Source organism: Chrysemys picta, chromosome 2 (genome assembly GCF_011386835.1).
Source record: "Chrysemys picta bellii isolate R12L10 chromosome 2, ASM1138683v2, whole genome shotgun sequence".
Taxonomy (NCBI): domain Eukaryota; kingdom Metazoa; phylum Chordata; order Testudines; family Emydidae; genus Chrysemys; species Chrysemys picta.
The window spans coordinates 94,748,401-94,764,816 of NC_088792.1; the positions used below are offsets into that span (position 1 = coordinate 94,748,401).

Here is a 16,416-nt window from a genome sequence, read left to right on the forward strand (position 1 = left end):
GGAGTCGGAGTTTAGGGCCAGATGGGACCACCCGGTCATCTAGTCTGATCTTCTGTACATTTTAGGCCACCAAAACCACCCAGCACCTGCACACTAAATCCAACAACCAAAATTACACCAAAGTATTACAGCTAACAGGAGACTAGGTTATTATGTGCCATAGACAGCAAATAGGAGGAGCAAAGGTACACCAGTGCCCGAGGCCCCCACAGTGGCAGATAAATGATTGTTAGATATACCCAGATAATCCTGGCATGTGACCCCACCCATGCACTGCAGAGGAAGGCGAAAAAACCCCAAGGTCGCTACCAATGAAAAAAGTCTTTCCTGACCCCACATATGGTGATCAGTTAGACCTTGAGCGTGTGAGCAAGAACCAGCCAGCCAAGCACCAAAGAGGGAGAATGCTCGGTACCCCTTAGAGCCCTGGCCCTCCCCATCCAATGTCCCATCTTCAGCCATGGCCATTCCCAATGCTTTAGAGGAAGGAGATTAAGGGCTTCTCTTCACTACAGGGAGATCAATGCTGCTGCAATCAGTGCAGCGGGGGCAATTTAGCGGGTCTAGTGAAGACCCACTAAATTGATAGCAGAGCGCTCTCCAGTCAACCCCGGTACTGCAGCACTCCGAGAAGAGTAAGGTAAGTCGACCGAAGAGCGTCTCCTGTCGATGCAGCACAATGAAGACACTGTGGTAAGTCAACCTAAGTTACTTTGACTCCAGCTACGTTATTCACGTAGCTAGAGTAGAGTTACTTAGGTCAACTTACCCCGGTAATGAAGATAAGCTCTAAAAATAACATCCAGAATACATTAGAAGGGGGAAAAATCCTTTCCTGACCCCTGAGTTGGCCAGCTGAAACCTTAAACATAAGCTTTTAGGAACGTAAGACATACATTGGAAGTGAGCCCCAGAGTAGCTCTGCCCCCTACCATCACAAACAAATCCGAAATACAATCACACCCATAAATTTGTCCAGTTCTGTCATAAAACTAATTAAGTTGTTTGCCCCCACAACTCCTATTGGGCCCAGCACCAAAAAAGACAGCGAGGATGACTTCTGTCCATCAACATATAGATTATTCCCATTGTGCCACTCTGCCTTGTTGTTCCAATAACCGTGCATATATCTTAGTGACTGGGAGTCAGGAACCCCGAAGTTCTAACCCTGGCTGTGACAACGAGTTGCTGTGGCCTTTGATATGTGACTTCTAACCAAATTTTCAAACTTGAGTAGCTAAAGATAGGTGCCTAAATCCATATTTTAGCAACAAAATCAGCACTCAAAATGTTAAAATATTCACTTAGAAGCCTCACACGGGCATTGTGTGGATTTATTAGCCAATATTTGTAAGGTAGTTTGTAAAGGTAAAGACTTATATTAGTACTACGTATGTATATAGTATTATTATTATAGAATGGTATCAAAAATTAGAGATGGAAAATAGAACATTAGCTCATCCAGTCTATCTCCCTTCTGTGGATAGATTGTTCCTTATACAGTATTGCCCCATGCTATCTGCAGTACTGCCCTTCATTCCCAAGCATTTTAACCATAGGTATTTCCAATTGTAAAGACTAGGAAAGGGAAAGTGCAGTCAGCATAAAATGTGCATATAGCATACGCTAGGGAACATGTAAAAGCAAACATACAAAACCACTAGTATTGGTGCATCAACATTTATTCCCATACAGTGGAATGTTGAATGATCTTATAATATGAAGGAATGGTGCAAATTCTATGTAGCAAATAATTTTTACACTTTTTCTTTAATATCAAAAAAGCTATGGATAAAAGTTTGATTTTAACAGATGTAAAATAATATGTAATGCTGCTATAATTTCTAAATAGCGGTGTTTTATTCAACAAACACACTTATGCTCACAATATTGTATGCTCACAACAAAGCTTGTTAAAGTGAAGTATCACAGATACAGTGCTGGTTTAACAATGCCGTGTTAAGAATGTTGATCCTTTTTTAATAATTACACTTACATGTATTCACCAGCTTTCTTTTAGGGGTTAACTTGAGATTGATATGAAAACAAAGCATTAGAATTTCCACAATGCTCTAAAAGCATACTATTTTAGAAGCTTTTAAAAAATATTGAATTTTTTGCTTATGCTTGATTAGGTCAATATTTTCAAACTTGGGTGTCTAATTTAGGCACCTCAAGTGAAATCCTGGCTCCACTGAAGCCAGTGGGAGTTTTACTATTGACTTCAATGGAAAGAGGATTTCATCCATAATTTTTATTTAGGCACCTAACTATGTGGCCTGAGTTTCAGAGAAGCTGATAATCCCCCATTTCACTGTAATCAATGGGAACTATGGGTGCTCATCACTTCTGAAAATTAGTCCACTTGGGTGCCTAAACATAGATCTGGGACCCAATTCTGCAAGGTTGAATTCCTGCATCTGCACAAAGACAATGGCTGGAGGTGCCTAGCTTAGGATGCCCACATTTGGACATTTTGGCTGGATCTTTTTGTCACTTTGTTCTTCTAGTTGTGTAAATACACAAAGCACACATTTATTGCCATTCAGGGGTCTCGCAGCTAGAAATTGCACACATGAAAAGTTCATAGCTTGCACGCCAGCGAGCAAGCTGATTGTGCTGCACAGGTATGAGCATGGCTAACAAAAGTAATATTTTTGCTGGGTGCTATTTGGATTTATTTGTGCATCTTTTGTTTCTTGTGCTAGAACATTTTGTTACCAAGTCAGGGTGACAAATTATGCCCTCAGATAAAATGCATGCAACCTTCATTAGGATTCCTACAGTAACTTAGATCAGCATACTAATGTGTTGACACGATAAATTGGGAGACATGCAAAGGATTTTTTTAAACTTGGGTTTGTTTTTGTTTTTTTTCTCCTTCTTATTTAAGATGGGTAAAGAAGGCAGGAAAGCTTGTCTGCTTGCTTGTTTTTAAGAATGGTATTTTGCCCCTTAAAAAATAGAAAATATCAGCAGTGTTAAGTCTAGTATTTTTTGGTTTTGCTGGAAGATTTTGGGGGTTCTCTGAGACCTTTGTTATGAGCTCTAACACCTTAATTAAAGCTCAGAGGCACTAAAACTTTAACAGCCAAATGTTCAGTATGCAATGGCATTAAATAGGTGTTAGCAAAAAGCAGAGCACCCCTGTAGCAATGACTTGAGCCAGGTAGAGTGCAGTCAGGAGCAGTGTAAACTGCACCCCAGAGTTGTGCCAATGTACCTCATATTTAAGTTACCTCACCTTTGTGATTTTTATCCTGACCCAGCAAAGCATTTAAGCACATGCTTATCCTTAAGCACACGAGTAGCTGCATCAGCGTTGTCCTGGTCCTTGTTCAATACAACGAGTGCCTTCCAGTTGTGCCAAACTGTGTGGTAGTTTAGAGGAGTTTATGAACAGGGAGTAGCAATCTCTTTTCCTTGTGAGATCTAAGCAAAATTTAAAATCAGGTCTCCAGTGGTAAAATGGCTAATTGCCCACTTTACTCCTGAGATACACTAGTCCCTCTCTTGAATATTTTAACATCTGCACTACAGAGTAACTGAAGGGCATGTTTACAGTAACAGAATAATATGTTTTCCCTCCAGTTGTTTTAAATCACTTTTCATAACAAAGCCATATTTCAGCAAATGGCAAACCTGTAAATTTTACTGTTATGCACTCTATAGGTTTGTTTCACTTTAATTTGTTCCTTTTAAAAACATTGATATTTTTCATCTAAATGTTTAAATATATTTAAAGTTATAACAACAGAAGCCAGCCTGAAGTACAATAAAAAATTAAATGTTTCCTTTTGATGTGTTTTTGCTACACAAACACACACAGTTCAAACACTAATAATGTAAGCATATTTATGGCACACACATAAAAAAAACTGGATAACGCATATCCAGATGTTTATTGGTAAACTATGCATTCGACTGCTCTGAATATGATAAGCGCCATCAATCAGCTTTAATATGCCTACCACACATCGGTGCAAACCTACAATCTATGGTTTGCAGTGGCTTAAAATAAAAGGCAAACATTTAAAAGTAAAGTGCTACAAAAAAAGTCTATGCAGAATACCGCAGTTGATGAGTTCTGGAGTAATACACATACCACTCAAGCCAGCTTGTGACCCTCATCATGCAAGAAAGTCTTTCCTTAAGGAAATTCATAACTCATACTTTTTTGGGGGTTGTTTGTTTCTGGTCATTTCTTATTTTAGTGGTCTTTTTGGGGGTCCCCAGCACTTGGCTGGTGTTCTTAGTGTTCAATTTTGGTGCACCACTCCGACCAGTGCGTCCAACGTTTTGATTTTTATCATGGGCTGTTCGCACCTTTTCTTGCAGTCTCTGTTCCCACCTCTAGGGAAATAATGTCAAAACAAAACACTTAGAGATGTTACCACATTCTGAGTTAATTAGTAAAAGCTAACAAACTGTGAACTCTAGTGCAGCTCTCAGTAGCTTAATATTTTACTCTACTTACTGTCAATATGTCACCAATGTCTACAGTAACAGCCTGGTCCTGTATTCTTTGTGCAGTCAATTCCCATTGATTCAGTGATATTGTCAGTGAAACTGGCGCAATAGATAGCGGCATACTATGGCCCTTACCCTGCAAAGGGACCTACACATGCAAAACCTAACAACTTCTTGGGACTTCAGTGAAGTCAGTGGGCATAAGGGTCTGTATGTGCACACACCTTTGCAGGACCACTACTAAATGACTTACATAACACGCCTACTTGGCCTATTGTTTCAGCTAAGTGGAGAGCAGCCTATCCTTTAAAAGTATATATATATATATATATATATATATATATACACACATGATATATGTAAACATATCACCATATAGGAAAGTTGTATTTAATTTATGGATTAATCTTTTCACTAGACTAGAAATAACAGGGCTGATGTTAGCAATAAGCCAGCTAGATGATCACCTAAGCCACTAAATTTTTAGGGGTACAATGTGACACCTCTGAAGGACAATGTGTGTGCAGTTTTGCCTAGCGTTGATGAAATATCTAGCATCAGCCCTGTGAAGTGTTGCAGAGTGACAGAGTCTTGTGTTATTCAAGAAGAACCGCATACAACCATTAAACAACATCAAAAGTACCAGTTGGTACTTAGGGTTATCATATTTAAAAGCAACAGGTTTAAATGGTGATTATTACCTGTACTCTGGACAAAAACATACGAATCTCTGAACAAAATACAGTGAATAAGCACCACAACTTGTAAGATATCCATGAAACATTTAGTGGTCTAAATTATTGTTTAAGCAGGTTTTGAGATGTCTAATTATGTATTCAGACATGACAAAGGTGCTATCTGAAGGCCATTAAATCACACCATGGGTCAGAGAGGAGGCATGAGGTTAAAGGCTAAGTGTTTTCAAATGCCCAAGTCATATGTTAATATTTCCATAAATCACAGCCTGTGCTGCCTTATTGCTATTATAATGTAGTTTTACTTTTTTCTCATTTCCTTTTCTTTAAGACTCTTTTTAAAGTGTGTTTCCCCATTTCATAGGTAGTCAAAGGACTGGAGAAAAAGAATAATAAAATGTAGCAGACACACAGCTGCCTCAAAGAGTTGATTGGTAACTTAAAAGCTTCTTTAGTGAAAAATGAGCCTTCTTTCTCTCCTCCCTGGCATTCTCCAGCCAGCCAATAATTAAAAGCAAAAAAAAAATGTATGATCTCAGCCCATTATTTAATTCTTTGCAAACTTTTTTCAGAACTAAGAGGCAAATCCTGCCTCCAATTTCTAATGTGCTCAGGCTCCATGTTGAGCACAGCTGAATCAGGATTCCATAACACCCTATCCATGGTGGATCTCTGCACTGGGACTTACAGGAAGATTTGTGAGCAGGCCGGGGGTGGTGGTCAGTGACCTTGTAAAGTCAGGGAAAAGTGCGCTATGTCTACCTCCCCATGCTGAAGGAGGTACATTGTAGCTGCACAGGCATCCAGGCCAGTTAAGGTCAAGTCCCCAGCCCATTGAAATCAATGGGGCAACTCCCAATGAGTTCAGTAGACTTTGGGTAGGGACCTTGGTGCGTAGGAGTCCATGCCTCAGTCCTGCAATGTTTCTAAATGGATCAAAGCCTGTTTACATTGGCTTTATTCAGTGCAACAGGATTTGGCCTTACTCTCATATTCACTTTGTAATGAGCACTGTATACTTAACAATGATAGGTTATCATTCATAGGTTAATGCATTAGCAACTATATGAAAATAATTCACAAGTTCATTGTTGTAACAAATCAGTGTTTAAGAAAAGAACACTAACAAAACATTTATATATTTGAAATAGTTTAGATTTTTATTAAATGTTTATAGATTAAATGTTTATATATGTTTGTTATAAAAATTGTTTTTGTCTAAGAAAATTATAAACATATAAATGTCTCACCATGAGAGACCCTCTCCAAAATTTAAGGCCAAAATAGTCAAACTTACACACTTAAGTTTAGTCATCTAAGCAGAAGTCATCTAAATAGTCATCTAAATAGAAGTCCTGACTTACAGTGGTGCTAAACACCTTCACTGAAGACAGTAGTAGCTGCCACTGCTCAATATCTCTGAAATTCAGGTCATTTATTTAGGTGTCAAATAGATTTTGATGGCTGACTTTCTATTAAGAATGTAAGAATTACTTTAATTGGTTATACTTACCTTATATCTTTTATCTAGCTGATCCTTCCATTTTTCAACTAAACATCCATCAAGAAGCATCAACCTAAAATTTTTAAAAGATGAAAATGTGAGCTATAGCTAGTTTCATATATACCCGGTAACTAAAAGATATGATCCCTGATTTTGTATGCTTAGTCATCATTCCAGTTGATTTACCGTAGACAAGAAATATTTTCCAAAGGGAACCGGTCAGGTCAAAATGACCCCAAATTTAAGTTTTCTACAAATAAACTTTTACAAAACCTAAGACCAACAGAAATGTTTCCATATATTAATTTTTAAATTAGAATGAAAACATTGTTTTAAAAAATATCAACGTTTCCCTGACATGTTTACAACCCATACAACATAGGCATTGTGCTGGTGCCTATGAAACACTTCAGGATCTGTGTCCTTACCTGCAATAGTGCTGTAGGTGAAAGATACCCCAGCTTCACCAGGTATAAAGAAGAACGATGGGTTGGGTAGCATGTCCCATGACACTCCATTTAATTTATCTCTCTCTCTCTAACTATATCTGTATTGTGAAGGACAGCACAAGGCCCAATCATTTTAGTCTCTCACTGGGACATTTGCTGGGCAGAAACTGAATGCCTCCATACCCCCACTGCCAGACAGAGAGGGTCTCTATGCTGGTCCAACACAGGCTGCAGCCGAGGACCGTGGTGGGTTGGGCTAGAGGAAAGGCAGTCAGATATGAACTTATGTGGCTCCAGTGGCTCTATCACACAGTGACAGAGAGGGGCTTCTGCTGTAACTCCAGCTGGGAAATGTCACCAGGAGAAAGAGTACATATGATTATACACTGTGGTATAACGATTTCATTGGCACTTATTTATGACAATTGTATTACTCATGAGAAACATAATCCTCTGAAGCAGCTGGTAAAGGCCACTATCAGACACAGAATAATAGTTTAGATGGGCCACAGGTTTGATCCAGTAGGACAATGTTAATACTCCCATGTCCCTAACCACAAATGAGTCATGCAGGTATAATAATTGTATACCACACTGTCCAATCTTACATTTTGTTTGTCTTGCATAACTGCATGTCACTCTGCAGCCTAGAATGTCTGTTGAGTCAGTCTGAAGTAATGGAAACAGCTACAAGCATGGTTGACAGCTTTTTTTCAGAATATCTCCAGCAGGGCTTAAATTCTTATAGAGTATTTCCAGGAGCCCCCCAACCCCCGCTCAACATGCAATAAACACTCCAGGGGGGTTGAAAACATTTACCAGCATTCTGCTCCAGACAGCTCCAACTGAATTTAAGCCCTGATCTCCAGGTTCAATCATCACTGGGATTTGCTGTCTGTTACCGTTCAGTTTTTAAGCTCTCAGCCATGTTGATTTTATGAATTACACCCACGTAGTGTACAGCCATAGTAAGGCATGTATTTATGCCATGCTAAGAATCCTAGAGTATTGTGATATCAGAGATAACTCAATCAATTACCAGCTGCTAATTTGCATGCAAGAATTTCATTGGTTGTATGAGGGAGACTGCACAGATGGTGGACTACTTGACCCAAATGCCACACCCATGCAACAGCACAGGCTTTCAGCTACTAGTATTTGAATTTTTTTTCCCCTGTAAAGCTGGCTGGCCATAATACAAGAGTGCTATAGTACAGGACTCAGAATGAGAAAAATAAAATTGTAACTACAGAATGCTGGAAGCTTCTAACAAAAGCTTAAAATAATTTAATCTAAAAATCATAATGTCACAGTTTTAAGGTCTGACATCTCACAAACTAGAAACGTGTTGTTGTCTCACTCGGAGACTGGGATTTCCAAACCTCCATGCTACAAAGCACACATTTCAGACCCTCATTGATCATGAGATATCGGACCTTAAATCAATTGACTGGTCGAGGCACTGCAATAATTTTCCAAACTTTGCAGATATCAATTAAGATGCACGCACTAATCAGCCGAAGAAAGCAAAACACTGATATAAATACGCCTGATTCCATATGACATTTAACTGCCAATCGGGGATCTGCACTACCTAATATAGGGCCTGAGTCTGCACTGCCTTGCACCCTAGGTAGTCATGTACACAGTGCAAAGTGAGTATAAAATGGTACCATGCGGAGTTGGTAGCATTTTACACCCACTTTGCAGAGATGTAAATGACTACACAGATAGCAACGCAGTGGAGAATCTGGCCAGTATTATAGACCACTCCTTCCCTCCTCTAGTATTGACTATAGAAAAAATAGTAGCATTAAACTGAAGGGGAAATCATTATAAATGAAATCACAATGTGATATTTCCTTCAGTGCTGATGTCACTTTGGCTCAAAACTAGTTATTGGGTGAAATCCTGATTCCAATTAAATCAATAGGTGTTTGTCATCAACTTCAATGGAGACAGGATTTTACCAGTTGTGACTTCTGACATTTTAAAAAGCCACTGTAATGCAAAACCTTCTGTTTACATACAACTGAGTTCAACAGGAAACATATAACAGTTTTTTCGAATCCATTTTAGTAGAGCATATGAAAATAAAAACCTCAATGAACTTTCCAAATCATTCACAGCATATTTGGTAATTAGCTTGGTTTTCCACAGTAATAAAAAAGCAGATGGTGACCTTTCACTGTTTTTCTCTAACTAGTTCCTGCCGGGTAGTTTGGGGTGGTTAGCCCAGTGGGGCAATAACTTCAGATAAAGTTGCCGTGGCCACATTTTACCATGCTACATGTCTGAGTCTCGTTTCCATGTACACATCAAAGTTTGTAAGTATGTGTTGTAGGTCAGAGTTCAGGTTGCTTATGAAATGTGTAAGTGAATTTTGAAATGTTAATGTTGCTACCTGAAGCCATGGACTTGTAAAAGTAATAGAATATTTATATATATTCCCCTGAACTGTGTATGGGATACTAATCAGGGGAATTAAACTCGGCACTAGGTTCACATTTGCTTCTGAACAGAGAAAATGGCCTTTACTTTCTTGCTTGCTTGCCTGCTTTCTATTAAATTTGACTACAGTAAATTTCTGCACTGCATTGTAATTGCTTACCTTGAATGCCTTTCATAACACATAATGAGAACATCTTGATTTGGGAGAAGATGTGGACACTGGCAGGATGAATTAGTAAGAAGAGGCACTTGAGACCGAGGAATGGGTATTGAAGATTTAAGTATCTCTTTCACGTCAACCACTGTAGTTATTTCATTGCAGCTACCTCTCTCTACACCCTTTACTTTAGCATGAATAACTGCAAGTAGGAAAATATATATGCAAGGACAATTATAATATAAATTAATAAGAACTATTCATATGAGTAAAAGTTGTTTTTTCAGTCCCTACATGTTATTATTTATGATTAGCTAAAAATATTTGTCATAAAGATTTACCATGAATTCCACACTGTTTTAAATAATAAACCATTTAAACTACTGATGTCTAGATGTAATCTAGACACTGAATACATTTTCCAGGTGTAAATTAATTACATCAAACACACTGAAAAAACTATGATTTTAAATGAAAAGCTGAAAAATTAATAGGATAAGGTTTTCACAATGTATATAGTTTATACTGTCTTCCTTCAAATAAAAGTCTTTGAGAAACTGGTTTAAAAGTGGTATCTCAACTGTGGATTTTACACAGAATAGAGATCCAGATACAATATCCATTGACTCTTGTTACCTAACTATATAAAGGAGAAATTAAGATTGTATTTGGGCTCTGGAGTGCTAAACATCCTGAAGAAAACTATACACCTACGTGGATTTAAGAAAGGGCCACTCATTACTCTCAAAGGACACACCTGATCAGCGGCACATCCTATACCTGAGCTGTGTCTACAATTTCTTTTTTAACATTTTTAATTCCATCTTCAATAAAAAACATTAGTAACTAGCAAATTCTAGAAATATAGTAAGGTTTCACATATAGAAGGAATAATATCTATTGAGAACAGTAGCTATAACACAATCTGTGCTATCTGTGTTAACAGTAACTATATCAAAATCTGTAGCATCCACATGGTGTTTTAGGGATATTGGTGACATTATCAAAAGCATTTAAGTGACTTAACAGTCTATGTCCCATTTTCGAAAGTTACTGAAACATTATGGGATTTAGGGTCCTATGTAACTTAGATGCTTTTGAAAATGTCTACCCATAATCTTTACATGAATTTTTAGTTGGAAATTTGCTTTACAATTAAAAAGGTGAAGACTTCATATAGACTTACTATAAAACATGATTGTTGTTGGGAACTGTTTACAAAATAAGCTATAATATCATAGCTAAACCCAGATAACCATCAGTGATTCTTTTGTATTTACAGCTGAACAGTACCCACAATCAACTGGAAGAATGAGTTAGTTGCAGTGCTTAATTTGTGCCAGGACTTGCCAGCACTGAGTCCCAGCACCTCTAGGCTTGGCAGTTCACAGCTCTGTCACCTCTGGCTTACTGCATCAGTTATGAATTTAAAAATATTGCTTGAGCCCCTGCACCTCTTTCATTACAAATTATTGGTTAACTGCATATATTATTTAAAGGGGATTTCTAGCAAAACTGGATTTGTACTTCAACTTTTCTCCCATATTATCTCCCCATCCCACTTCAAATGGTAACTCTCCTATTGATTTCACTGAGGGCAGAATAAGGCCCTGCATCTCAAAGCTAAAATCCTGAATACAAACGTAGCCAATCGAATGCAGTGTTTTCAGGTCTTTTAATTGTAGGACCAGTACCAGCAGTCTTTCTTCACGCAACACTTCTGTTGAAGTCAATGGAAACAGGATTGGGCCAAACATGATTTTAAAAATTCTATTTCAGTTCAGAATATAAGTTACCATACATATTTATATACACTCACAGAGTATAGATGTATGTATATATTACACAATGCAGAATCTCAATGTTCCATCAAATGGTAGTGTGTGTTGCAGAGAGATAGATTGGGAAATTAGATATTAGAAAATATTAATGTTTCATAAAAGTGCATCAAAATGCAACAATTTAAAACAAATGTATTTACAGTTTGCTTTATAAAGTTAATGTCACAACTGTCTTGCTAATAGCAAACTGAATTTGTATTAAACGATTATTTAACAACAAAGACTTAAGCATGTACCCAAACATTTTTGTTTTAATTTGATATTGAATATAATACATTTTTTAAACTGCCTATTGTGTGATATCCATAGTTTAAAATAACCAAATTAAAATAATATCCCTCCCAGAAACAGTCACTGTAAACTTGCAGTAAACCATAATATTACATATTAAATTAATAGCTCACTTTGCATTCACTGTTAATCATGCAGATTTGTAATTGAAAGAAAAACTAAATTATAAATAAATATTTTGAGTTCCTCTGGTCAGAAATCCTTTTTGTGGCTGGGCACTTGTATTGTCAAAATTTCATACACTGTATAATAAAACCCATGGGCCAGATCTCAGCTGGTGTAAGTTGTCACCGCTCCATGGACTTCAACAGAGCTATGAAAATTTACATAAGTTAAGTATCAGAGGGGTAGCCATGTTAGTCTGGATCTGTAAAAAGCAACATGTGTCTGACGAAGTGGGTATTCACCCACAAAAGCTTTTGCTCCAATACATCTGTTAGTCTATAAGGTGCCACAGGACTCTATGTTGCTTTTTACATAAGTTAAGGATCTGGCCATTGGTCTCTAATGGCTAGTATGCAAAATATAGTAAATATTCTATGACTTAATTTGTGACTAAATAAAACAAAAAAGTTGCTTTTCAACCTTTTCATGTCTCTCCAATTTCATTGTTTTCACATGAACTCATTTCATGGAGTGAGAACAGCACAATAGTGCTTACTTGATCAATCAAGATTCCAATTTATTCCAGCTGAAATGGCAAAATAAAAATTGCAATTCATAGGATCTCCGGCTATTTTGTTACTTGTCACTAGACTGAGTTGCATTAAACAACGTCAGGAAAATTTAGAAACGGCTCACATGGCCATCTCCATTTTTGTTGAACACTCTGTCCCACTACGTTTTGTTAGACCGGTCTGTATTCTAAAAATACTACAACAATTTAGCGATTTTAATGACCATTCTAGTTCTAGATATTTGTTTCTTGTTTTTCGGGAAAATAAGGTTTCAGGAGCAACATCTTTTAAAGTGCCAGATAAAAGTGATTCTTTATGATTCATTTATTGATTTAATCTTAAAACCTACGATGCGGCTTGTCATGGATTACAAGTAGAGGAGCTATAATAATTTGATAATATCAAAAGAACCAGGGGAAGGGAACCAGAAGATAGTGCGATTCTAGGGAAATTTTGCCAAGAGTTGAAAATGAAATTATTTCACTGGTTGACTTACTGTAGCTGTAGTTTTTGGTCAGGTATGTTGTTAGGGTAGGCTTTATCTTCCGGCACTTGCATCGAGCTTCAAAAAAAAATCATAAGGAAAAATTACAAATTAATGTCAATTACAGAATTATTTTCGAGAGAAATAAAGGGGAACCTTTAGGAAGACGCACCCTGGTTTAGATTCTTGCAGTTAGACTCTTGAGGTTTTTCTTGCACCATTACATCTTGAGTAAAATCCATCCACTTCACATCTATTTAAAAACATACACAATAAAATTTGCACAGAATTTGGTTTATGCTACCGAAAAGAAATGAACACAAGAAGATAAACGAAAAAAATCATCTCTGATATTTCCGGAATCACTTCAGTAGCATACACATCTTGGGGAGCATTTAAAATAGTTAATCTTTCCTAAAAAACATTGATTCACTATATTTTCGAAAATATGTCTGCATCAGGTCTTATACTTGGTTTTTTTTAACAGCACTGTAAATTGTTTAAAAGAAAGGAATAAAATCTGCAATATATCATTGTATGGCTGCTAGTTCGATTCGTGGACAAAAGCCTGGTGTGTAGTTTTGTGTATTGCACTGCCAATTTGACATTTAAATTTGAAAGGCGTACTTAAACATCACTATTCAATGTTCACTTATGCCTAACTCTGAATCATCTCTCGTTTTGACTGGTAACACCAGTGAGACTTGGAGAGGATATTGGAGTCCTTCTGCCCAGATTGGCTTTTCAGTGTTCTCAGAAAAGCTGCCTGCCCATAGGAAATTCAATCTCTTCTTGTTTGGGTTTGTTTGTTGCTGAGAAGTCTTTTTTTTTTTAAGACAAACATTTACCCGAGAGACTAGTTGCAGTTCTCGCCAAAACCTGTCCCTCTGTGTTATATCTGAGAGATAGATTGCCCTACACAGTGCTGGAACTTCTGGAGCTCTGTGCTTTTGGAACCCACTTAACTAAAGCTTTCTGCTTTCCAGAGACTTGGTGAAGAAGGGCACAAATCTGAATTCAAAATTGCCATCTTATAATCAAGGTTCTCTACCCAATGAGCCCTGCCTTAGTGTACCCCCCCCACCACACACACACACACACACACACTGATCCCTCCTCACCTTCAGGGACATCGGTGACTATGGCTTCAGGGGATATGCAGACCCCTCGGTCGTACACAGGCAGGTCATCGCAAGCCAGGCTTTCGGGCCAGCTGTGGTTGTACCTCTTCATGATGGGCTCGCATCCATCTCGGGCTCTTTGGCACACCGATTTGCAGGGCTTGATTGGGTCGTGGAGGAACTCCAGGGTGCAGATAGGGGCATACATGGCGCACAGGAAGAAGCTGAGCACCTGGCTGCAGCTGATGTCCACCAGCTCCTGATACTGCTCGATGGCCAGGATGGCATTCTCCTGGGTACTGTGGTGCAGGTGATTGGGCATCCTGGTGATGTTCCAGGGCATGGTCTTGCACATGGGGATGCGCACAGCCTCGCAGGGAGCACCGTGCACCCCCATGCTGACCCTGAGCCACAGGAAGAACGCTGCCAAGGTTGCTAGCATTTTCCCAGCCTTTAGCGGCGGGACTAACGTTTGGCGCTCCGGAGATTCTCTGCTTCCTCTCACGAAGTCTTGGGTAATCAGTCTCACAGGCTGATCCTGTCGCTCATTCAGCTTTCAGTGGAAAGAGCTAAAGAGATGCTAGTCTATCCCCGTTCCCTATCACTTTGGCACATAAAAACCACTGGCAAAGATGAACTTCTAGATTTCCTTGTGCCTCAGTGCTAAAAAGACACAGAGCTCCTCTCTTGTTCCAAAGTTCAAGCTATCTGAGACTTACAGACAGCCATGGAAATTGTAGGGCCATATTTATACGAGTGCCACAAGTGACGTGGGGGTTGATCTTTCTTCTTGGCAGCATCGTTCACTTGGTGTGTGTGTTTGTTTTTCTTTTCAGACAGGGTGACATCACCTCCATTCGGTTTAATCCCAGGGCGACATCACTAAATTTCTCATTGCGTCTCAAGATAAATTTCAACAAGCCATTCAGTGTTGATCTGTGCAATAAATTCTTTCAAGACGAGAGAGAGAAAAAAGCGCTTCCCTCATCTACCTCGGGTCTGCAAATTCAGTCGCAGAATTAAGAGAGAGGGAGGGGAAGTTCAATAGGAGCAAGGACGATACTCTTTTAAGCAGCACTGAACTTTATGCCCTTTTCCTACATTTTCAAAGAGACAAAGCACAGAAACTTTTGCCGCTTTGAAAAAATGTTGCTATTATTTCTGTCTATTCTAACTATTACGCAGTTACTGCAATGGCTCCAGAGGTAGATACGGCATGTGAAACTTAGACTTCACAAAACAAACATGAAATATACAAACTGGTCAATTACTTTTTCTGGAAACAAACTTGGCTGGGACAGCAGCAGCAGCCGATCCGAGCCTGGAGTGAACCTCAGTGCACAGCTCCAATTGTCGTGTTGCACCTGCTGTTGCTGCTATGAGAAATCCCATTAGCTACCCACTTCGCCCTAGTAAAATCTCCACCCCCCCATAAACCGGATCAGCAAAGGAATAGGTGGGAGGGAAAGATACGATATTATTTAAAGTTTTTCAAAAGCACTTTGTGTCACAAACCAGCAGCCGCCAGGGTTTTAGAAAACAGTGCAGACCGTTCACATTCGAGTCGTTTTGTCCCTTTCATTAGTCTGAACCCAGAGGCTTTCATTTGACTAAATTCTACGGTTACATCGGTGTAATTTAGGAGTAACCCCATAGCGTTCACTGGAATTGTTCCGGATTTACAGCTATTTAAAACAGCTGAATTTCGTCCTTGATTAATAGGGACCAAATTCTCCCCAGTTCAACTGTGCAACTCCGATGAGAGCAATGGCATATTGCAGTCTCTGGCATAGCGAGGATGTAACTGAGGGCAGACTGTGGTCCTCCTAGCGTAGCAATTTCCCATCCCCTCTCATTAAGATTATTTTGTAGGGTGCATTTTCAGTTGATGTGCTTTCCTGTTTGTAGTAGCAGCAGCAGCGCCCTGACCTCTAGTTCCGTGTGTGCTTTAGTAACCCATGTTGCCTCCCACCACCCTCTTTCCTAGGAAACTGCTCAGAAGACGATAAACCTAGGTCAAGGAATCTCCAAAGCAAATGGAGGAAGAACGGATATGTTTGAGGGAAAGGGGATGCTCGTATTAGTGACTGGAGAGCAAGTGTCAGGGAAAGTGAAATGTTTTCCCTTAAAAGTAACATTATAGAGAGGTCTCTCTAAGCAGATCATTCTTCAACTCACTCCCTCCATGAGCCCCAAACACACAACAATACGACACGAATATATGTCGATATCATAAAATTGGTCTGCAGCGTCCAGTCCTTCAGGTAGTCGCTTTG

The 16,416-nt window shown here is 38.8% G+C and overlaps 2 protein-coding genes across 3 annotated transcripts in view; one reads left to right on the forward strand and one right to left on the reverse strand.

Moving 5' to 3' along the window:
* Window positions 1-11,852, forward strand: part of NME8 (NME/NM23 family member 8) — a 62,058-nt gene extending 50,206 nt beyond the window's left edge. Inside the window, exon 18 of the mRNA XM_065583783.1 lies at window positions 11,009-11,852. The gene's annotated coding sequence lies outside the window, so the exon portion shown is untranslated. The remainder of the gene's footprint in view (window positions 1-11,008) is intronic.
* On the reverse strand, window positions 1,667-15,482 carry SFRP4 (secreted frizzled related protein 4). 2 transcript variants are annotated; one of them, XM_005287356.5, is made up of 6 exons: window positions 14,141-15,482; window positions 13,192-13,272; window positions 13,032-13,097; window positions 9,730-9,928; window positions 6,679-6,742; window positions 1,667-4,353 (listed from the first exon to the last, which is right to left on the reverse strand). In XM_005287356.5, exons 1-6 carry the CDS (start codon window positions 14,580-14,582, stop codon window positions 4,168-4,170), a joined length of 1,038 nt encoding a protein of 345 aa, XP_005287413.1. In that variant the 5' UTR covers window positions 14,583-15,482; the 3' UTR covers window positions 1,667-4,167. The 2 variants fall into 2 exon arrangements, with proteins under 2 accessions (XP_005287413.1, XP_005287414.1); XM_005287357.5 differs by lacking the exon at window positions 13,192-13,272 and having other exon boundaries at window positions 2,866-4,353; window positions 14,141-14,720.
* Between the last annotated feature and the right edge of the window lie 934 nt (window positions 15,483-16,416).